This window comes from Lucilia sericata, unplaced genomic scaffold (assembly GCF_015586225.1).
Source record: "Lucilia sericata isolate MDLA Ls3-8-SP2 unplaced genomic scaffold, ASM1558622v1 Contig002423F_arrow, whole genome shotgun sequence".
NCBI lineage: Eukaryota > Metazoa > Arthropoda > Insecta > Diptera > Calliphoridae > Lucilia > Lucilia sericata.
This window is the reverse complement of record NW_023996214.1, coordinates 1-23,585: the sequence shown is the minus strand read 5'-3', so window position 1 is coordinate 23,585 and position 23,585 is coordinate 1. Positions and strand designations below refer to the sequence as shown.

The 23,585-nt window shown below is 29.1% G+C and overlaps 2 protein-coding genes across 2 annotated transcripts; one reads left to right on the top strand and one right to left on the bottom strand.

Moving 5' to 3' along the window:
* Positions 1 to 752: 752 nt before the first annotated feature.
* LOC119613911 (phospholipid-transporting ATPase ABCA1-like) lies at positions 753 to 18,365 on the bottom strand. The gene is made up of 15 exons (XM_037969984.1): positions 18,212 to 18,365; positions 17,656 to 17,809; positions 17,468 to 17,588; positions 16,457 to 16,647; positions 16,060 to 16,394; positions 15,817 to 16,000; positions 15,457 to 15,755; positions 12,755 to 12,927; positions 11,732 to 12,699; positions 11,497 to 11,677; positions 11,326 to 11,438; positions 7,181 to 7,895; positions 7,010 to 7,117; positions 3,135 to 3,641; positions 753 to 1,663 (listed from the first exon to the last, which is right to left on the bottom strand). Exons 1-15 carry the CDS (start codon positions 18,363 to 18,365, stop codon positions 1,349 to 1,351), a joined length of 4,518 nt encoding a protein of 1,505 aa, XP_037825912.1. The 3' UTR covers positions 753 to 1,348.
* LOC119613909 lies at positions 3,681 to 6,993 on the top strand. Its single transcript, XM_037969982.1, has 2 exons — positions 3,681 to 4,487; positions 6,522 to 6,993. Exons 1-2 carry the CDS (start codon positions 3,844 to 3,846, stop codon positions 6,955 to 6,957), a joined length of 1,080 nt encoding a protein of 359 aa, XP_037825910.1. The 5' UTR covers positions 3,681 to 3,843; the 3' UTR covers positions 6,958 to 6,993.
* Positions 18,366 to 23,585: the final 5,220 nt, after the last annotated feature.

Sequence of the window (23,585 nt, the reverse complement as noted above, 5' to 3'; positions counted from 1 at the left end):
GTTCAGTTCTAGTTCAGTTCTAGTTCAGTTCTAGTTCAGTTCTAGTTCAGTTCTAGTTCAGTTCTAGTTCAGTTCTAGTTCTAGTTCAGTTCTAGTTCAGTTCTAGTTCAGTTCTAGTTCTAGTTCAGTTCTAGTTCAGTTCTAGTTCAGTTCTAGTTCAGTTCTAGTTCAGTTCTAGTTCAGTTCTAGTTCAGTTCTTGTTTAGTTCTAGTTCAGTTCTAGTTCAGATCAAGTTTATTTTAGTTCAATAAATTATAATAAATGCTAGAAGAACTCCGTACATAAATTACTTTACTAATAATTTATTGACAATTGAAAACACTTACCGAACTTTTAATCCCAATCAATTCCAGATGATAAATGATGATGAATATGAATATAATGATTAGAAATAATGAAGATGGAGATATTCAATGTTTACACATCTTTGGAAAATTAAAAGAAATTATTAATGTTTTAGCAAAAAGTAATTACATTTAAATATACTTACCTTATCAATATGTAAATCCAATAATAATTTTCCTTCGACATAGAATAGATTATAAAGATTCTTGACACTTACCCCATTAACATGGTACTCTACAATTATAAAAAATTATTATAATAATTTTTTGGTTTCAATAAAATATTTGTCTTTTTTTTATTAAATTATAAATTACATACATACATATTAATTAAAATGAATAGAACAGTTAAGTATACAAAGTGTTTAAATTAAATTTAAGTCATATAATACCTACAATACAATTATGTTTTTTTTTTTTAATTAATAATAGAAAGTCCCAGTAAACAATCACACATTTAAAATAAAAACAAGAAAAGCTCAGCTCTTCTTGAAAATTAAAAATTAAATTTTGTAAGCGAAGAAATTATAAAAAATAAAACCTAACCAAAATATAAAACTTTTTACATAAAACATAAATTTAAAACATTTATACAAATAGAAGATAAAAAGTAGATAGATTATACATATAAACATAAGAAAACCCCAGAAAAATTGAATACATAAGGACTTAAAAAAATACGACCCCTTAAATAAAAAATGTATTTTAAACATATTTAAACAGAAACTAAGTTTTTGCATTACATTACAAATTTTGTTTAAGACTTCTCCATGAAAGGGGTCCTAATTCTAAACTTAAACTATAAAGCTGTATAATATTGGACATTATTCTTTTGAGACATTTTACAATTATTTTAATAATTCTTATTAAATAAACTTTACTCGTAATAGCGAAATTATTATTTTTTTTTTTCTTTTTCTATGGTAAATTAAGGCACAGCCTAATTTTTAGCTTAGCTTTTTATATTCCCTCTTTTTTACCCACTCATTATTGAACTTTCTTTATCATGTCACAGTTTCAGTTTCTATATAACCATTATGTATGTAACCCGTTGACGCTGAACCTTCTAGGGCGGGCGATTGTACCGTATAACCATTCGATTTTATTTTCTCTTCACTTTTATCGATAATTCTTTCAAATACTGCATCTAATTTACATTTATTAACGGCATAACGTATTGAACCCGATATTTGTTGTGACAAATCGTGTAATTCATGGAAGAGTTCGGAGAGTGTAAGTGCTGTGGGTGTTGAGGTAGTTGTAACGGTTGTTATAGGTTCCTGCTTATTTTCGAATTCTTCGGGAATTTCAATACCATTCTGGAAGAAAAAAATTTTAATTTTGAAAAGGATTTTTAAAATCTTCTTTTATAGAAAACTGTTCCAATGAAAGATTTTCTATAGAAAACTTTTCAATCGAAAGATTTTTTTATAGAAAACTTTTCAATCGAAAGATTTTTTTATAGAAAACTTTTCAATCGAAAGATTTTTTTATAGAAAACTTTTCAATCGAAAGATTTTCTATAGAAAACTTTTCAATCGAAAGATTTTCTATAGAAAACTTTTCAATCGAAAGATTTTCTATAGAAAACTTTTCAATCGAAAGATTTTCTACAGAAAACTTTTCAATCGAAAGATTTTCTATAGAAATCTTTTCAATCGAAAGATTTTCTATAGAAAACTTTTCAATCGAAAGATTTTCTATAGAAAACTTTTCAATCGAAATATTTTCTATTGAAAACTGTTCAATCGAAAGATTTTCTATAGAAAACTTTTCAATCGAAAGATTTTCTATAGAAAACTTTTCAATCGAAAGATTTTCTATAGAAAACTTTTCAATCGAAATATTTTCTATAGAAAACTTTTCAATCGAAATATTTTCTATAGAAAACTTTTGAATCGAAAGATTTTCTATAGAAAATTATTCGATTTCGAAAATTATTCAATCGAATAATTTTCTATAAAAAACTTTTCAATCGAATAATTTTCTATAGAAAACTTTTCAATCGAATAATTTTCTATAGAAAACTTTTCAATCGAATAATTTTCTATAGAAAACTTTTCAATCGAATAATTTTCTATAGAAAACTTTTCAATCGAATAATTTTCTATAGAAAACTTTTCAATCGAATAATTTTCTATAGAAAACTTTTCAATCGAATAATTTTCTATAGAAAACTTTTCAATCGAATAATTTTCTATAGAAAACTTTTCAATCGAATAATTTTCTATAGAAAACGTTTCAATCGAATAATTTTCTATAGAAAACTTTTCAATCGAAAGATTTTCTATAGAAAACTTTTCAATCGAATAATTTTCTATAGAAAACTTTTCAATCGAATAATTTTCTATAGAAAACTTTTCAATCGAATAATTTTCTATAGAAAACTTTTCAATCGAATTATTTTTTATAGAAAACTTTTCAATCGAAAGATTTTCTATAGAAAACTTTTCAAATCGAAAGATTTTCTATAGAAAACTTTTCAATTCGAAAGATTTTCTATAGAAAACTTTTCAATCGAAAGATTTTCTATAGAAAACTTTTCAATCGAATAATTTTCTATAGAAAACTTTTCAATCGAATAATTTTCTATAGAAAACTTTTCAATCGAAAGATTTTCTATAGAAAACTTTTCAATCGAAAGATTTTCTATAGAAAACTTTTCAATCGAAAGATTTTCTATTGATTCTCTACAGAAAAATTTTGTATTGAGAAATGTTCCATAGAAAACTGTTCTATCGAAAGATTTTTTCTGTGTCAACACAGAGATTTTATGATTCAATATCTTACCTCTTTAGCTTTATCACCATTATGAATCGGATTCTGAACTTTCAAACTAAACTTAATGGAATGAGCATAAAGTTGTAAATCTTTACAATCGGAAAATTTACGGCGTATTTCCTTTTCCAAATTATTAATCTTATCCTGATCACAATAGACAGTAACATTATAATAGCCACCATATTGAGCTTTCAAATTATCAGGACTACTGCAGGTTAACATTTGACCCTCTTTCAGCACGGCAATACGATGACATGTTTCATCAATTTCCGATATTGAATGAGAAGTTAAAACTATTGCTCTCTTTTCGGCCAACAAATCATCTATTGTACGATAAACAATTGCTCTGGTTACCGGATCCATATCACTGGTTGGTTCATCCATTAAAACCACAGAAGTGCGTCCACAACAAGAAGTAGCCACTGTTAATTTACGACGATTACCACCTGATAGATTTTTCACCAATACATCACGATACGTTTCCAGTTGAAAAGATTCCAAAATGCTGGCAACCAACTTAAATTTATTAAGGGAAATAGAAAACCATGGTAAATATATATATACATTTGTATCATGTAAAAAACTGTCAATATCGATTTGCTTTCAAAGATAAATTAAAAATTTCAAGTTCGTTTCGTTCGTCCAAAACTAAATTTTTTAATAAATATCCATTTAATTTAGAGAATTTGCCGCTTTTAATAAATTAAACCTAAAAGTCATGTCTAATATCTGTCAAGATTGTAATCGTTTGCAAATCAATCCTGTGGGCTCAGCACCAGAACGCCCTCTATTTCAACAACCCACAAAATACGATCACTATAAAAATTTTCAAAAATTCAAACAATCCAAAGAAGAAGAACAGTTCATTAATCAACGCAAAGAAGAACTTTTAAAATTTAATCCAAACTTTACGGACTTTCATCTAAATCGTATGCTAACGAAAGAAGAATTTGAACAGTTTAGCACCCAAGATATAGCGAAATTTCGCCAACAATTACGTTTGGGTAGTTGTGATCATAATTTGAATTCATTTGGTTGTATAGCAGCCAGAAGGGAAGAGCAAAATCCTAAAAATGTTGGGGAGGATGACGAAAATGATGGTAAATCTTTGCTAAAACGTAAATCTCTTCTCTCATTAACACGTACCCCGGTCCAATGCCCCATTAGTATTTGTAATCGTACGCTTGGTGTTACTTTTGTGTTGTCGCATTTTCTACGTGATCATAGTGAAGATTTTGGTGTACCTTGTCAAGAGATTTATGCCGGAAAACCTTCGGTTTTAATATTCGATCCGACGAATTCGGATTTTCATGAAAATGTTTGTTTGGGTATTTTGGCCTATGGCGGCTATGCGAATGACAGGTAAGAGGTTAAAGTTATCTAAAAAACACGTTTTTTTATAGAAAACTCGTCATTCAGAAGATTTCTAATAGAAAACTATTTAACTAAGAGATTTTCTATTGAAAATTTTTCCACCGAAAAATTGGATATAGAATGACAATTGAATGAATTTTCGATAGAAAACCGATCAATCGAAAGATTTTTCGATAGAAAACCGATCAATCGAAAGATTTTCCGATAGAAAACCGATCAATCGAAAGATTTTTCGATAGAAAACCAATCAATCGAAAGATTTTTCGATAGAAAACCGATCAATCGAAAGATTTTTCGATAGAAAACCGATCAATCGAAAGATTTTTCGATAGAAAACCGATCAATCGAAAGATTTTCTATAGAAAACTGTTCTATCGAAAGACTTTCTACAGAAAACTTTTCTATCGAAAGATTTTCTATAGAAAACTTTTCTATCGAAAGATTTTCTATAGAAAACTATTCAATCGAAAGATTTTCTATAGAAAGCTATTCAATCGAAAGATTTTCTATAGAAAACTATTCAATCGAAAGATTTTCTATAGAAAACTATTCAATCGAAAGGTTTTCTATAGAAAACTATTCAATCAAAGGATTTTCTGTAGAAAACTATTCAATCGAAAGATTTTCTATAGAAAACTATTCAATCGAAAGATTTTCTATAGAAAACTATTCAATCGAAAGATTTTCTATAGAAAACTATTCAATCGAAAGATTTTCTATAGAAAACTGTTCTATCGAAAGATTTTCAATAGAAAACTGTTCTATCGAAAGATTTTCTATAGAAAACTGTTCTATCGAAAGATTTTCTATAGAAAACTGTTCTATCGAAAGATTTTCTATAGAAAACTGTTCTATCGAAAGATTTTCTATAGAAAAATGTTCTATCGAACGATTTTCTATAGAAAACTGTTCTATCGAAAGATTTTCTATAGAAAACTGTTCTATCGAAAGATTTTCTATAGAAAACTGTTCTATCGAAAGATTTTCTATAGAAAAATGTTCTATCGAAAGATTTTCTATAGAAAACTGTTCAATCGAAAGATTTTCTATAGAAAACTTTTCAATCGAAAGATTTTCTATAGAAAACTGTTCTATCGAAAGATTTTCTATAGAAAACTTTTCTATCGAAAGATTTTCTATAGAAAACGTTTCTATCGAAAGATTTTCTATAGAAAAATGTTCTATCGAAAGATTTTCTATAGAAAACTGTTCTATCGAAAGATTTTCTATAGAAAACTGTTCTATCGAAAGATTATCTATAGAAAACTGTTCTATCGAAAGATTTTCTATAGAAAACTGTTCTATCGAAAGATTTTCTATAGAAAACTGTTCTATCGAACGATTTTCTATAGAAAACTGTTCTATCGAAAGATTTTCTATAGGAAACTGTTCTATCGAAAGATTTTCTATAGAAAACTATTCAATCGAAAGATTTTCTATAGTAAACTATTCAATCGAAAGATTTTCTATAGAAAACTATTCAATCGAAAGATTTTCTATAGAAAACTATTCAATCGAAAAATTTTCTATAGAAAACTATTCAATCGAAAGATTTTCTATAGAAAACTATTCAATCGAAAGATTTTCTATAGAAAACTATTCAATCGAAAGATTTTCTATATAAAACTTTTCAATCGAAAGATTTTCTATAGATAACTTGACAATCGAAAGTTTTTTTTTTATAGAAAACTTGTCAATTTCGAGAGATTTCCTAAAGAAGAATCTGTTATTGCAGAATCTTCTTTTGAAAAATTAATTTTAGAAAAATCTTTTAACAATTTTCTGAAGAAATCTCTCCTCTATCAAAAGATTTTTTAACCAAAACTTTCCTATCAAAAGATTTTCTATACAAAACTTTTCTCTCGAAAGATTTTTTATAAGAAAGTATTCTATTGTAAGTTTCACTATAGAAAACTCTTCTATCGTTTGATTTCCTATAGAAAATCGATGTCTTAAAGATGACCCCAAAATTCACTTATTGCAACCTAACCACCTAATTGTCACAATTTTCTTCACTTCCAGTTCTTCGCGACCCACGGAAAGAGGTCTCTGTATAAATAATGCCTTTTTACCCAAACCCTACGAACATTTAACTTCCCATCTACCCATTCTCATAATGGCCTGTCGCACCTCTTGGTCAACGCTGTTGGGTAATAAAGAAAAACTTAAAGGCAATATTCACAATCCGAATTCTTTAAAACAAGAACTTTTAGTACTTTGGTTGGCTAGTGTACAGACGGTAAAACCTATATATTGTACGGTTACAGTGTACGATAAGGAAATGGAGTCATCACTCAGTTCGATAATGCAAATACGAGATTTAAATGATGACCAAAATCCGGCAGAATTTATGAGAAAGGAAAAAAATTTTATGCGTTTATCTCATGGAAAAATAACTACACTCTCACATAGTCTTATAGAGTGTATTCACATGGAAATACTGATTAATGAATTTTAATAAAGAAATTGTCAATTTGAAATAAATATTTTGAAAGAAAGAAAGAAATTACCTTGGGTATATTGGTAATACGTCTTAGACGTCCATAAAATTCTATGCATTCTCGCACAGTAAGTAAGGAATCCAAAGTATTAGTTTGAGGACAATAGGAAATTTCCGGCTGTTGAAAGTAAAATATTATATTTTTGTAAAGCTACTTATGATATCAAGTTTAGAAACTCACATTTTCATAGACAATATGACCCACATTGGGTTGCACTTGTCCCGACAGCATTTTGAAAATAGTCGATTTGCCAGCACCATTTTTACCCAATAAACCAAAGCATTCTCCTGCATTAACCGAGAACGTTATATTCGATACTGCATATTGATTTTTACCATAGGATTTGCAAAGATTTTCCACTTTTAAAGCAGGTGTACTATCCATTTTATCATTTCTCTTAAGAGAATTTTGTATTGAAACAATTTTCAATTCTTCAAAATGTTTCTTATCTTTGGCTTGGAATAGACCCACACGTTCACTGATTTTCTCCTTACACTTATACCATAAACCGGACTCTAGCAGGACATTGATACATATAAACAATATACCCAATATGGTTAATGAGATATAGTGGGGTTTAAGCAAATCACTGGTTACAGGATTTTTATAAGAATCAATATCGTAACGTTTGAAAACCAATGCAACCATATAATTTTTACATATTTCGAGTAGACCATCGCCTAAAGCATGCTGAGGGAAGATAAGGAATAAACGATGATTTAAGAAGAAACGCCACTCATCCCAGGTGGCAGAATCACCCACCACACCCAATAATACAATAATGGACATGGTGAAGAGAGGTATGATGACATTTAAGATGAAAATCGTAACAATGGCCACACTGGAATCGGCGAAACACTTTTCGAAGACATGAACGGCAGGTATGCAGGCAAAACTGTAAAAGAAATAAGTTCAATATTTAAAGATTTAATGTGTAACCTTTGATAAAAGAAATTTCATTAAAAGACTTCAGGACTTTCCATGAAAGGAACAGATCTTTCGATGATAGAACTTCATAGAAAATATTTCTATAGAAATCCTTTCAACCAAAAAATTTTCTATCGAAAACTTTTCAACCAAAAGATTTTCTATCGAAAACTTTTCAACCAAAAGATTTTCTATCGAAAACTTTTAATCCGAAAGATTTTCTATAGAAAACTTGTCAATCGAAAGATTTTCTATAGAAAACTTGTCAATCGAAAGTTTTTCTATAGAAAACTTGTCAATCGAAAGTTTTTCTATAGAAAACTTGTCAATCGAAAGTTTTTCTATAGAAAACTTGTCAATCGAAAGTTTTTCTATAGAAAACTTGTCAATCGAAAGTTTTTCTATAGAATACTTGTCAATCGAAAGTTTTTCTATAGAAAACTTGTCAATCGAAAGATTTTCTATAGCAAAATTTTCAATCTAAAGTTTTTCTATAGAAAACTTGTCAATCAAAAGTTTTTCTAAAGAAAACTTGTCAATCGAGAGTTTTTCTATAGAAAACTTTTGAATAGAAAGTTTTTCTATATAAAACTTTTGAATAGAAAGTTTTTCTGTAGAAAACTTGTCAATCGAAAGTTTTTCTATAGAAAACTTGTCAATCGAAAGTTTTTCTATAGAAAACTTGTCAATGGAAAGTTTTTCTATAGAAAACTTGTCAATGGAAAGTTTTTCTATAGAAAACTTGTCAATGGAAAGTTTTTCTATAGAAAATTTGTCAATGGAAAGTTTTTCTATAGAAAATTTGTCAATGGAAAGTTTTTCTATAGAAAACTTGTCAATCGAAAGTGTTTCTATAGAAAACTTGTCAATCGAAAGTTTTTCTATAGAAAACTTGTCAATCGAAAGTTTTTCTATAGAAAACTTGTCAATCGAAAGTTTTTCTATAGAAAACTTGTCAATCGAAAGTTTTTCTATAGAAAACTTGTCAATCGAAAGTTTTTCTATAGAAAACTTATCAATCGAAAGTTTTTCTATAGAAAACTTGTCAATCGAAAGTTTTTCTATAGAAAACTTGTCAATCGAAAGTTTTTCTATAGAAAACTTGTCAATCGAAAGTTTTTCTATAGAAAACTTGTCAATCGAAAGTTTTTCTATAGAAAACTTGTCAATCGAAAGTTTTTCTATAGAAAACTTGTCAATCGAAAGTTTTTCTATAGAAAACTTGTCAATCGAAAGTTTTTCTATAGAAAACTTATCAATCGAAAGTTTTTCTATAGAAAACTTGTCAATCGAAAGTTTTTCTATAGAAAACTTGTCAATCGAAAGTTTTTCTATAGAAAACTTGTCAATCGAAAGTTTTTCTATAGTAGACTTGTCAATCGAAAGTTTTTCTATAGAAGACTTGTCAATCGAAAGTTTTTCTATAGAAAACTTGTCAATCGAAAGTTTTTCTATAGAAAACTTGTCAATCGAAAGTTTTTCTATAGAAAACTTGTCAATAAAGTTTTTCTATAGAAAACTTGTCAATCGAAAGTTTTTCTATAGAAAACTTGTCAATCGAAAGTTTTTCTATAGAAAACTTGTCAATCGAAAGTTTTTCTATAGAAAACTTGTCAATCGAAAGTTTTTCTATAGAAAACTTGTCAAACGAAAGTTTTTCTATAGAAAACTTGTCAATCGAAAGTTTTTCTATAGAAAACTTGTCAATCGAAAGTTTTTCTATAGAAAACTTGTCAATCGAAAGTTTTCTATAGAAAACTTGTCAATCGAAAGTTTTTCTATAGTAGACTTGTCAATCGAAAGTTTTTCTATAGAAGACTTGTCAATCGAAAGTTTTTCTATAGAAGACTTGTCAATCGAAAGTTTTTCTATAGAAAACTTGTCAATCGAAAGTTTTTCTATAGAAAACTTGTCAATCGAAAGTTTTTCTATAGAAAACTTGTCAATCGAAAGTTTTTCTATAGAAAACTTGTCAATCGAAAGTTTTTCTATAGAAAACTTGTCAATCGAAAGTTTTTCTATAGAAAACTTGTCAATCGAAAGTTTTTCTATAGAAAACTTGTCAATCGAAAGTTTTTCTATAGTAGACTTGTCAATCAAAAGTTTTTCTATAGAAGACTTGTCAATCGAAAGTTTTTCTATAGAAAACTTGTCAATCGAAAGTTTTTCTATAGAAAACTTGTCAATCGAAAGTTTTTCTATAGAAAACTTGTCAATCGAAAGTTTTTCTATAGAAAACTTGTCAATCGAAAGTTTTTCTATAGAAAACTTGTCAATCGAAAGTTTTTCTATAGAAAACTTGTCAATCGAAAGTTTTTCTATAGAAAACTTGTCAATCGAAAGTTTTTCTATAGAAAACTTGTCAATCGAAAGTTTTTCTATAGAAAACTTGTCAATCGAAAGTTTTTCTATAGAAAACTTGTCAATCGAGTGTTTTTCTATAGAAAGTTTTTGAATTGAAAGTTTTTCTATAGAAAGTTTTTGAATCGAAAGCTTTTCTATAGAAAACTTTTGAGTAGAAAACTTTTGAATAGAAAAGTTTTGAATCGATTTTCTATAGAAAACTTTTCAAATCGAAAGATTTTCTATAGAAAACTTTTCAAATCGAAAGATTTTCTATAGAAAACTTTTCAAATCGAAAGATTTTCTATAGAAAACTTTTCAATCGAAAGTTTTTCTATAGAAAACTTTTCAATCGAAAGTTTTTCTATAGAAAACTTTTCAATCGAAAGTTTTTCTATAGAAAACTTTTCAATCGAAAGTTTTTCTATAGAAAACTTTTCAATCGAAAGTTTTTCTATAGAAAACTTTTCAATCGAAAGTTTTTCTATAGAAAACTTTTCAATCGAAAGTTTTTCTATAGAAAACTTTTCAATCGAAAGTTTTTCTATAGAAAACTTTTCAATCGAAAGTTTTTCTATAGAAAACTTTTCAATCGAAAGTTTTTCTATAGAAAACTTTTCAATCGAAAGTTTTTCTATAGAAAACTTTTCAATCGAAAGTTTTTCTATAGAAAACTTTTCAATCGAAAGTTTTTCTATAGAAAACTCTTCAATCGAGAGTTTTGCTATAGAAAACTTTTCAATCGAAAGTTTTTTATAGAAAACTTTTCAATCGAAAGTTTTTCTATAGAAAACTTTTCAATATAGAAAACTTTCAATCGAAAGTTTTTCTATAGAAAACTTTTCAATCGAAAGTTTTTCTATAGAAAACTTTTCAATCGAAAGTTTTTCTATAGAAAACTTTTCAATCGAAAGTTTTTCTATAGAAAACTTTTCAATCGAAAGTTTTTCTATAGAAAACTTTTCAATCGAAAGTTTTTCTATAGAAGACTTGTCAATCTAAAGTTTTTCTATAGAAAATGTTTAGCAATCATTGGAATGGAAACGATTACTTACGCAAAGAATAAGGCCAAGACAATAACACCCCACAGTTGCTGGCGATCGGTGAACACTGGCATATCAAAAGCCAGAATAATGGAACTGCATACCAATACTGCTAAAATCATAATCTAAAGAAAGAAAAACAATTACAACTTGAAATTAAATTTCTAAATCGCTTAAACCCACCAAAAAGTCCCAAACGAAAGCCACACCCCAATAGGTGGAGGCATCGACACCGCACAATTTCTGCTGTAACTTTTCACCTTTAACACGTTCATTGACTAGATATACCGAGGCTACAGCCACCACCATTGAAAAGGCTATGAGCAAAATGAAAGCCATACAGGAGTCACCAGCCTGGCGTAAACTGAAATACAAATATTAATTATAAAAATCTTTCACAAAATCCCCTTAAACTTACATGGATGTTGTACTCAATTCCATATAACCCAATTCCCAGGGTTCATTATAGGCTGTTATTTTATAGTTGGTATCATTTGTTTCGATTTGCAGCAGATAGGAATTCATATCATTTAACCAGGCCATCATGGCATGATAACCTTTGTTATTATACCAAACTATAGATTTGCTATCATTGAAACTATAACCACCATAACGTTTCTCTTGATAATCATTCAAAGTCTCTAGAATCCAATAGAATGATCTTTCCGAATTATGAAATTGTTTACAGGGCATTTCGGCAGAACAATCCTGTTTCATATTATCATAAACTTTTTGGGTAAAATCTAAAGATTTTTCCATACTTAACATTTGTGTGGTCTTGGGATATAGATCACGTGATAATTGTATGGTTTTATCAAAATCATCTTCCAGCCGCTGAGCCACAAACCACATGGCACAAATTTCAAAGAGAGCCGGTAATACTATTACGCACAACAACATTTTGTAGTTGCGGCTAAAATGCACTAAACGTTTCCAGAACAATTGGCGCATGGCTTCGAATCTAGTCAAGGGCGTCTCACGTACCATATCCCAACCGAAATCTTTCTTTAGTTTAACATTTTTCATCATATCGATGGCATGACCATTGAATCTAACACTGCCATTACAATTCTTATCCAAATTCTTGAAAACATGTTCCAAATTTTCCGTTTCTACACTCAAATCCTTTATTCTTCCCTGACTTTGTAGTTCTTGTAAATATTTCAAATATTCCGATGAATTTTCATTCTGTTGATCGTAGGATATTCTTAACCTTAAATCGGTGGTAGAAGATTTTTCTAATTCTCTAAAGTTGGTCAGCAGTTTATCGGCCTTTTTGGTAATTTCATCAGAAGTTTGTGAATCACAGCAATTCATGTAGACTTCATAGTAAGAGGTACAATGATTTTTCAAAGTTTCCGGATTATGTTTGGCTATAATTTTTCCCTGCAAAGATTAAAAGTTTATGAAGAACTATTTATGAGCGAAGTGTTTAACTTACATTCTTCATGATGACTATAACATCGCTAAGATGTTCAGCTTCATCGAGGAAATGTGTGGCAAATATGACAGCCCTTCCTTTACGTAATCTCTCTATAAGGTCCCATATATCTTTACGGGCTTTATTATCAACACCATTGCAAGGTTCATCTAAGATCACAACATTGGGAGATCCTGGAAGAGAAGAAAAATGAGAAATATTAAGAAAAGTTTTACACTAGAATACCATTCGATTGAAAAGTTTTTTAAAAAAATCTTTCGCTGGTAAAGTTTTCTATAGAAAATCTTTCGCTGGTAAAGTTTTCTATAGAAAATCTTTCGCTGGTAAAGTTTTCTATAGAAAATCTTTCGCTGGTAAAGTTTTCTATAGAAAATCTTTCGCTGGCAAAGTTTTCTATTGAAAATCTTTCGCTGGTAAAGTTTTCTATAGAAAATCTTTCGCTGGTAAAGTTTTCTATAGAAAATCTTTCGCTGGTAAAGTTTTCTATAGAAAATCTTTCGCTGGTAAAGTTTTCTATAGAAAATCTTTCGCTGGTAAAGTTTTCTATAGAAAATCTTTCGCTGGTAAAGTTTTCTATAGAAAATCTTTCGCTGGTGAAGTTTTCTATAGAAAATCTTTCGCTGGTGAAGTTTTCTATAGAAAATCTTTCGCTGGTGAAGTTTTCTATAGAAAATCTTTCGCTGGTAATGTTTTCTATAGAAAATCTTTCGCTGGTAAAGTTTTCTATAGAAAATCTTTCGCTGGTAAAGTTTTCTATAGAAAATCTTTCGCTGGTAAAGTTTTCTATAGAAAATCTTTCGCTGGTAAAGTTTTCTATAGAAAATCTTTCGCTGGTAAAGTTTTCTATAGAAAATCTTTCGCTGGTAAAGTTTTCTATAGAAAATCTTTCGCTGGTAAAGTTTTCTATTGAAAATCTTTCGCTGGTAAAGTTTTCTATAGAAAATCTTTCGCTGGTAAAGTTTTCTATAGAAAATCTTTCGCTGGTAAAGTTTTCTATAGAATATCTTTCGCTGGTAAAGTTTTCTATAGAATATCTTTCGCTGGTAAAGTTTTCTATAGAAAATCTTTCGCTGGTAAAGTTTTCTATAGAAAATCTTTCGCTGGTTAAGTTTTCTATAGAAAATCTTTCGCTGGTAAAGTTTTCTATAGAAAATATTTCGCTGGTAAAGTTTTCTATAGAAAATCTTTCGCTGGTAAAGTTTTCTATAGAAAATCTTTCGCTGGTAAAGTTTTCTATAGAAAATCTTTCGCTGGTAAAGTTTTCTATAGAAAATCTTTCGCTGGTAAAGTTTTCTATAGAAAATCTTTCGCTGGTAAAGTTTTCTATAGAAAATCTTTCGCTGGTAAAGTTTTCTATAGAAAATCTTTCGCTGGTAAAGTTTTCTATAGAAAATCTTTCGCTGGTAAAGTTTTCTATAGAAAATCTTTCGCTGGCAAAGTTTTCTATTGAAAATCTTTCGCTGGTAAAGTTTTCTATAGAAAATCTTTCGCTGGTAAAGTTTTCTATAGAAAATCTTTCGCTGGTAAAGTTTTCTATAGAATATCTTTCGCTGGTAAAGTTTTCTATAGAAAATCTTTCGCTGGTAAAGTTTTCTATAGAAAATCTTTCGCTGGTAAAGTTTTCTATAGAAAATCTTTCGCTGGTAAAGTTTTCTATAGAAAATCTTTCGCTGGCAAAGTTTTCTATTGAAAATCTTTCGCTGGTAAAGTTTTCTATAGAAAATCTTTCGCTGGTAAAGTTTTCTATAGAAAATCTTTCGCTGGTAAAGTTTTCTATAGAATATCTTTCGCTGGTAAAGTTTTCTATAGAATATCTTTCGCTGGTAAAGTTTTCTATAGAAAATCTTTCGCTGGTAAAGTTTTCTATAGAAAATCTTTCGCTGGTAAAGTTTTCTATAGAAAATCTTTCGCTGGTAAAGTTTTCTATAGAAAATATTTCGCTGGTAAAGTTTTCTATAGAAAATCTTTCGCTGGTAAAGTTTTCTATAGAAAATCTTTCGCTGGTAAAGTTTTCTATAGAAAATCTTTCGCTGGTAAGGTTTTCTATAGAAAATCTTTCGCTGGTAAGGTTTTCTATAGAAAATCTTTCGCTGGTAAAGTTTTCTATAGAAAATCTTTCGCTGGTAAAGTTTTCTATAGAAAATCTTTCGCTGTTAAAGTTTTCTATAGAAAATCTTTCGCTGGTAAAGTTTTCTATAGAAAATCTTTCGCTGGTAAAGTTTTCTATAGAAAATCTTTCGCTGGTAAAGTTTTCTATAGAAAATCTTTCGCTGGCAAAGTTTTCTATAGAAAATCTTTCGCTGGCAAAGTTTTCTATAGAAAATCTTTCGCTGGCAAAGTTTTCTATAGAAAATCTTTCGCTGGTAAAGTTTTCTATAGAAAATCTTTCGCTGGTAAAGTTTTCTATAGAAAATCTTTCGCTGGTAAAGTTTTCTATAGAAAATCTTTGGCTGTTAAAGTTTTCTATAGAAAATCTTTGGCTGTTAAAGTTTTCTATAGAAAATCTTTCGCTGGAAAAGATTAAGAGAAATTTTCTAAAGAAAATCTTGCTGGAAAAGTTTTATATAGAAAATATTTGGCTGAAAAAGTTTTCTATAGAATGTCTTTCGCTAAAAAAGTTTTTCGATTGAAGAATTTTCTGTAGAAAATGTGTCTAGAGAAGAGTTTTATATAGAACATGTCTCGATGTTTTCTTTGCTCACCTATAAAAGCTATCGCCACACACAATCGCCTCTGATAGCCACCCGATAACTGTGAAGCCTGATAACTTTCATGTTTTCCAAAATTTAAATTCTTTAGAGTTTTATTAACTTCCGCTTCGTAACCATTTTTCAATTTTATTTTTGCATACATTTCCAAATGCTCACGAGCCGTTAGATTTGGTATCAAAATATTATCCTGGGCACAAACACCAATCTTATCATAATCGGTAGAGTTAGACATAGCCTGGGAAAGAATAACACGACCAGTTGTTTGCACCACCTGACCGGTAAGCATTTTTCTAAGAGAGTAAAGGAAACATTAGTTAAATACTCAGATTAAGATGGAAACAATAAACTTACATTATTGTACTCTTTCCAGCACCATTACGACCCAACAGACAAGTGACTTGATTTCTGGGAAACGATAGGGAAATGTCGCTAACAGCAATTTTATTTTCATTATAAACTTTGGTAACATTTGTCAGTGTAGCACCCACACTAGAATCTAAATCTTCTCTTTGGACTTCAGTAAAACGGAATTCATCTTTAAAAGAAAAATTTCTATAAATTATCGAATCTAAATTTGAATACCCCTTTACTCACCATCCTTAAATCTCTGGTGAACATAACCAATAAATGTATAAATACACAAATCCAGTACAATCATAAACAAAGCAAAACCGTATTCTCCCCTTAAACCTTCACGAAATACTGACTCAAAACTTAAACCAACTTCTTGCAATTCCATGCGCATAATATGACTCCAGCCATGAGCAAATGCAGTGGTAAAAGATAAATTAATGGCAAAATTTTGCAAAGAATTCAATTGAGCATCAAATAGTAAAACTATAATGTAAGGACAGAAGGTAATGAAGAAAATGACAGCGGTGGCTACAGCTCCTATCGTGGCTGACATAAAGAAAGTTGAACACAAGTAGCTGCGAAAAAAAATTATTGAGTTAATAAAGAAGTTTTAACAAGAAAATTTGAAGTTTCCTACCAGAAAGATATAAGACAAGCTCCAAAGATACAGAGATAAATCATAACAAACAACCATTTGGTATAGACCACCATACCGCCTGAATATAAAATAATACTGCAGCCGATAAATATTATAAGTAATTCCAAAAAAGTCACTATACACCAGGAAGTCAATTCGGAGCAAGGTTTCAAGCCCATAGAGCGCATGATCTAAAGATGGAAAAGTAAATAAAAAATCGAAAATGAAATTTTTCCTTTAATCAAAAATATTTTCTACAGAAAATTTTTTGGTAATTGGAAAAATTTTCTATAGAAAATGTCTCTCGATCATTGGGAGACTTCCTATAGAAAATGTCTCTCGATCAATGAGAGATTTCCTATGGAAAATGTCTCTCGATCAGTGAGAGATTTCGTATAGAAAAAGTCCCTCTATCAGCGAGAGATTTCCCAAAGAAAATGTCTCTCAATCAGCGAGAGATTTTCTATAGAAAATTTCTCTCAATCAGCGAGAGATTTCCTATAGAAAATGTCTCTCGATCATTGAGAGACTTCCTATAGAAAATGTCTCTCGATCAGTGAGAGATTTTCTATAGAAAATGACTCTCAATCAGCGAGAGATTTCCTAATGAAAATGTCTCTCGATCAGCGAGAAATTTCCTATAGAAATGACTCTCGATCAGCGAGAGATTTCCCATAGAAAATGACTCTCGATCAGCGAGAGATTTCCAATAGAAAATGTCTCTCGATCAGGGAGAGATTTTCTATAGAAAATGTCTCTCGATCAGCAAGAGATTTCCTATAGAAAATGTCTCTCAATCAGCGAGAAATTTCTTATAGAAGATGTCTCTCGATCAACGAGAGAATAATTTTTGATAGAAAATCTTTCCATAAAAGAGTTTTCTATAGAAAATCATTCGATAAAAGAGTTTTCTATAGAAAATAATTCGATAAAAAAGTTTTCTATAGAAAATTAGGGAGTTTTCTGTAGAAAATAAGTCTATACAAGAGTTTTGTGTAAAAATAAACTCACCATAGAATTTCTCGACTCTCGCATCCATATCAAATGTCTCACACAAGAGGCGATTTCTGCTACTAGACCCAAAAAGAATGCACACTGTATAGCTTGAGCCAAATAAATACCAGTTTTGAAACTGAAATTAAAAGATTTACAAAATACAAAGTCGGTTTTCCTCTTCTATTAAAAATACCAAAACTTACTCATCCTCCGTATAAGCTGGATATGGGAACTGTTTCGTATGAAATTCCAAATCATCTATAGCATATTTAAGAGTACCATCTGAATCATCACTAAAACCCAATAAAAAGTCAAAGAAACCTTGACGTTTTGTCTCCGTAAGATATCCAGATTCAACTCATCCTCCTCTGAGCTATCATTTAAATCCGTATAAAAAGTGGTAGGTTTTGGAAGCTCTTGTATTACTAAAGTAGTAGCAGAATCATTAAAATTCTGTTCTGTAGTGGCAGCTAAATCATGTATGTTCACTTGGGTAGGTAATCTTACAGAATCTTTAAGATCGGCTATGCCAGCGGATAGGCTTGATATTAAACTAGAGGTAGGACGGGGAACATTGGAACTTTCGGTTTTATTTGAATCGGTAAACCAATCATCATCATCTTCGCTTCATCTTCAGCATCAGCAGCATCTCATCAGTGACCACTTTTATGGAGAAGGAACTTTAGGTGTAGTCGTAATTGTACTTCCGCTAGTAAACCTTGCTTTTTTCAGTTTTCTCTTTTTTATGCTTTATTATACCCAAATCAAGAGATTGTTTAATTTGTACAAAACCTCGATGATATTTCATATCCATTAACATACTTCCTGCCGGTCCGGGGAACCAAAAACGATTACGATTTTCTATTGTGGGTTGTGTATTTTGAGTATCCCATGTGGAACTTATAGGAAACATTTTCTGTCTCAGTTTCATTAAAATATATAGCCGCATAAAATAGTCTCTTTTGATTTAGTTCAAAAGCTTTACGTCTTAACTCTGATTCAGTATCATAGGCTTCAAAACGATTCTACCGAAAACATTCTAGAATATTTTTGATGGTTTGTTATGCATCATAGATAATGGGATCGGTACGTATACGTTGTATAACAGCTTCAATTTGATCCATATCAATTTCATCACCAATAATTGAGCGAACAAATGGAAGTCTGAGCAAACGAATCAGACCGTCAAAACCATCCTGAAAGGGTTTATCTTCACGCAACTTAGTGAGAATTTGCTCCAATGCTACCGATAACATTTTTAAGCGATTCAGGTTCTTCAAAGGTTGAATTGGGACTACAAAAATTATAGAAATAAAGAACGTAAATGAGAAGAGTTTTCTATAGAAAATCAAGGAATGAAAGAGTTATTTTCTGTAAACATAAGTATCTTTCCATAAAAGGGCACTTTTTCAGTAGAAAATTTCTATATAAAGAAATTCTGACAGAAACTCTTTCCATAGAAGAGTTTCTATAGAAAAGAAAAGTTTTCTTTAGAAAATTTTTCGACAGAATAGCTTTCTATAGAAAATCTTTCGATAGAAGAGTTTTCTATAGAAAATCTTTCGATAGAAGAGTTTCTATAGAAAATCTTTCGATAGAGGTTTCTATAGAAAATCTTTCGTAGAAGAGTTTTCTATAGAAAATCTTTCGATAGAAGAGTTTTCTATAGAAAATCTTTCGATAGAAGAGTTTTCTATAGAAAATCTTTCGATAGAAGAGTTTTCTATAGGAAAATCTTTCGATAGAAGAGTTTTCTATTGAACATCTTTCGATTAGAAGAGTTTTCTATAGCAAATCTTTCGATAGAAGAGTTTTCTATAGAAAATCTTTCGGATAGAAGAAGTTTTCTATAGATAAATCTTTCGATAGAGCCCGGTTTTCTATTAGAAAATCTTTCGATAGAAGAGTTTTCTATAGAAATCTTTCGATAGAAGAGTTTTCTATAGAAAATCTTTCGATTAGAAGAGTTTTCTATAGAAAATCTTTCGATTTAGAAGAGTTTTCTGTAGAAAATCTTCGATAGAAGAGTTTTCTATAGAAAATCTTTCGATAGAAGAGTTTTTTATAGAGAAATCTTTCGATCGAAGCGTTTTCTATAGAAAATCTTCCGGATCGAAGAGTTTTTCTATAGAAAATCTTTCGATAGAAGAGTTTTCTATAGAAAATCTTTCGATAGAAGAGTTTTCTATAGAAAATTTCGATAGAAGAGTTTTTTATAGAAAATCATTCGATGGAAGAGTTTTCAATAGAAAATCTTTTGACAGAAAAGTTTTTATAGAAAATCTTTCGACAGAAGAGTTTTTTATAAAAAATCTTTCGATAGAAGAGTTTCTATAGAAAATCTTTCGATAGAAGAGTTTTCTATAGAAAATCTTTCGATAGAAGAGTTTTCTATAGAAAATCTTTCGATAGAAGTGTTTTCTATAGAAAATCTTTCGATAGAAGAGTTTTCAATAGAAAATCTTTTGACAGAAAAGTTTTTTATAGAAAATCTTTCGACAGAAGAGTTTTTTATAAAAAATCTTTCGATAGAAGAGTTTTCTATAGAAAATCTTTCGATAGAAGTGTTTTCTATAGAAAATCTTTCGATAGAAGAGTTTTCTATAGAAAATCTTTCGATAGAAGAGTTTTCTATAGAAAATCTTTCGATAGAAGAGTTTTCTATAGAAAATCTTTCGATAGAAGAGTTTTCTATAGAAAATCTTTCGATAGAAGAGTTTTCTATAGAAAATCTTTTGGCAGAAAAGTTTTTTATAGAAAATCTTTCAACAGAAGAGTTTTTTATAAAAAATCTTTCGATAGAAGAGTTTTTATAGAAAATCTTTCGATAGAAGAGTTTTCTATAGAAAATCTTTCGATAGAAAGGGTTTATCTTCACGCAACTTAGTGAGAATTTGCTCCAATGCTACCGATAACATTTTTAAGCGATTCAGTTCTTCAAAGGTTGAATTAGACTACAAAAATTATAGAAATAAAGAACGTAAATGAGGAGTTTTCTATAGAAAATCAAGGAATGAAAGAGTTATTTTCTGTAAACATAAGTATCTTTCCATAAAAGGGCACTTTTTCAGTAGAAAATTTCTATATAAAGAAATTCTGACAGAAAATCTTTCCATAGAAGGTTTCTATAGAAAAGAAAAGTTTTCTTTAGAAAATTTTTCGACAGAATAGCTTTCTATAGAAAATCTTCGATAGAAGAGTTTTCTATAGAAAATCTTTCGATAGAAGAGTTTTCTATAGAAAATCTTTCGATAGAAGAGTTTTCTATAGAAAATCTTTCGATAGAAGAGTTTTCTATAGAAATCTTTCGATAGAAGAGTTTTCTATAGAAAATCTTTCGATAGAAGAGTTTTCTATAGAAAATCTTTCGATAGAAGAGTTTTCTATAGAAAATCTTTCGATAGAAGAGTTTTCTATAGAAAATCTTTCGATAGAAGAGTTTTCTATAGAAAATCTTTCGATAGAAGAGTTTTCTATAGAAAATCTTTCGATAGAAGAGTTTTCTATAGAAAATCTTTCGATAGAAGAGTTTTCTATAGAAAATCTTTCGATAGAAGAGTTTTCTATAGAAAATCTTTCGATAGAAGAGTTTTCTATAGAAAATCTTTCGATAGAAGAGTTTTCTATAGAAAATCTTTCGATAGAAGAGTTTTCTATAGAAAATCTTTCGATAGAAGAGTTTTCTATAGAAAATCTTTCGATAGAAGAGTTTTCTGTAGAAAATCTTCGATAGAAGAGTTTTCTATAGAAAATCTTTCGATAGAAGAGTTTTTTATAGAAAATCTTTCGATAGAAGAGTTTTCTATAGAAAATCTTCGATAGAAGAGTTTTCTATAGAAAATCTTTCGATAGAAGAGTTTTCTATAGAAAATCTTTCGATAGAAGAGTTTTTATAGAAAATCATTCGATGGAAGAGTTTTCAATAGAAAATCTTTTGACAGAAAAGTTTTTATAGAAAATCTTTCGACAGAAGAGTTTTTATAAAAAATCTTTCGATAGAAGAGTTTTCTATAGAAAATCTTTCGATAGAAGAGTTTTCTATAGAAAATCTTTCGATAGAGAGTTTTCGAAAGTTTTCTATAGAAAACTCTATCGAAAGATTTTCTATAGAAAATCTTTATCGAAAGATTTTTATAGAAAATCTTCTATCGAAAGATTTTCTATAGAAAATCTTCTATCGAAGATTTTTTATAAAAATCTTTTCGAAAGATTTTCTATAAAAACTTTTCGTCAAAAGATTTTCTATGAAAATCTTCATCGAATGTTTTCTAAAAAATCTTCGAAAGAGTTTCTATAGAAAACTTTCTATCGAGAAGATTTTCTATAGAAAATCTTCTATCGGAAGATTTTCTATAGAAAACTCTTCTATCGAAAGATTTTTATAAAAATCTTCTATCGAAAGATTTTCTATAGAAAACTTTCTATCGAAGATTTTCTAGAAAATCTTCTATCGAAAGATTTTCTATAGAAAACTTTCTATCGAAGATTTTCTATAGAAAATCTTCTATCGAAAGAGTTTTCTATAGAAAATCTTCTATCGAAGATTTTCTATAGAAAATCTTCTATCGAAGATTTTCTATAGAAAATCTTCTATCGAAAGATTTTCTATAGAAAATCTTCTATAAGATTTTCTATAGAAAACTCTTCTATCGAAAGATTTTCTATAGAAAACTTTTATCGAAAGATTTTCTATAGAAAATCTTCTATCGAAGATTTTCTATAGAAAATCTTCTATCGAAGATTTTCTATAGAAAACTTTCTATCGAAAGATTTCTATAGAAAATCTTCTATCGAAAGATTTTCTATAGAAAACTCTTTTCGAAAGATTTTCTATAGAAAATCTTCTATAGAAAGATTTTCTATAGAAAATTCTATCGAAAGATTTTCTATAGAAAACTCTTCTATCGAAGATTTTCTATAGAAAACTCTTCTATCGAAAGATTTTCTATAGAAAGCTATTCTGTCGAAAAATTTTCTAAAGAAAACTTTTCTTTTCTATAGAAAACTCTTCTATGGAAAGATTTTCTGTCAGAATTTCTTTGATAGAAATTTTCTACTGAAAAGTGCCCTTTTATGGAAAGATACTTATGTTTACAGAAAATAACTCTTTCATTCCTTGATTTTCTATAGAAAACTCTTCTCATTTACGTTCTTTATTTCTATAATTTTTGTAGTCTAATTCAACCTTTGAGAACTGAATCGCTTAAAATGTTATCGGTAGCATTGGAGCAAATTCTCACTAAGTTGCGTGAAGATAAACCCTTTCTATCGAAAGATTTTCTATAGAAAACTCTTCTATCGAAAGATTTTCTATAAAAAACTCTTCTATCGAAAGATTTTTTATAAAAAACTCTTCTGTTGAAAGATTTTCTATAAAAAACTTTTCTGCCAAAAGATTTTCTATAGAAAACTCTTCTATCGAAAGATTTTCTATAGAAAACTCTTCTATCGAAAGATTTTCTATAGAAAACTCTTCTATCGAAAGATTTTCTATAGAAAACTCTTCTATCGAAAGATTTTCTATAGAAAACTCTTCTATCGAAAGATTTTCTATAGAAAACACTTCTATCGAAAGATTTTCTATAGAAAACTCTTCTATCGAAAGATTTTTTATAAAAAACTCTTCTGTCGAAAGATTTTCTATAAAAAACTTTTCTGTCAAAAGATTTCTATTGAAAACTCTTCTATCGAAAGATTTTCTATAGAAAACACTTCTATCGAAAGATTTTCTATAGAAAACTCTTCTATCGAAAGATTTCTATAGAAAACTTTCTATCGAAAGATTTTCTATAGAAAACTCTTCTATCGAAAGATTTTTATAAAAAAACTCTTCTGTCGAAAGATTTTCTATAAAAAACTTTTCTGTCAAAAGATTTTCTATTGAAAACTCTTCCATCGAATGATTTTCTATAAAAAACTCTTCTATCGAAAGATTTTCTATAGAAAACTCTTCTATCGAAAGATTTTCTATAGAAAACTCTTCTATCGAAAGATTTTCTATAGAAAACTCTTCTATCGAAGATTTTCTATAGAAAACTCTTCTATCGAAAGATTTTCTATAAAAACTCTTCTATCGAAAGATTTTCTATAGAAAACTCTTCTATCGAAGATTTTCTACAGAAAACTCTTCTAT

Coding starts and splice junctions, on each gene's coding strand:
- LOC119613909 (XM_037969982.1), top strand. CDS start 3,844: ATGTCTAATATCTGTCAAGATTGTAATCGTTTGCAAATCAATCCTGTG. Junction 4,488..6,521: donor GGCGGCTATGCGAATGACAG/GTAAGAGGTTAA, acceptor CTTCACTTCCAG/TTCTTCGCGACCCACGGAAA.
- LOC119613911 (XM_037969984.1), bottom strand. CDS start 18,365: ATGTTTCCTATAAGTTCCACATGGGATACTCAAAATACACAACCCACA. Junction 15,756..15,816: donor GCTGGAAAGAGTACAATAAT/GTAAGTTTATTG, acceptor TTACTCTCTTAG/AAAAATGCTTACCGGTCAGG. Junction 7,896..11,325: donor GTCTTGGCCTTATTCTTTGC/GTAAGTAATCGT, acceptor TTTCTTTTACAG/TTTTGCCTGCATACCTGCCG.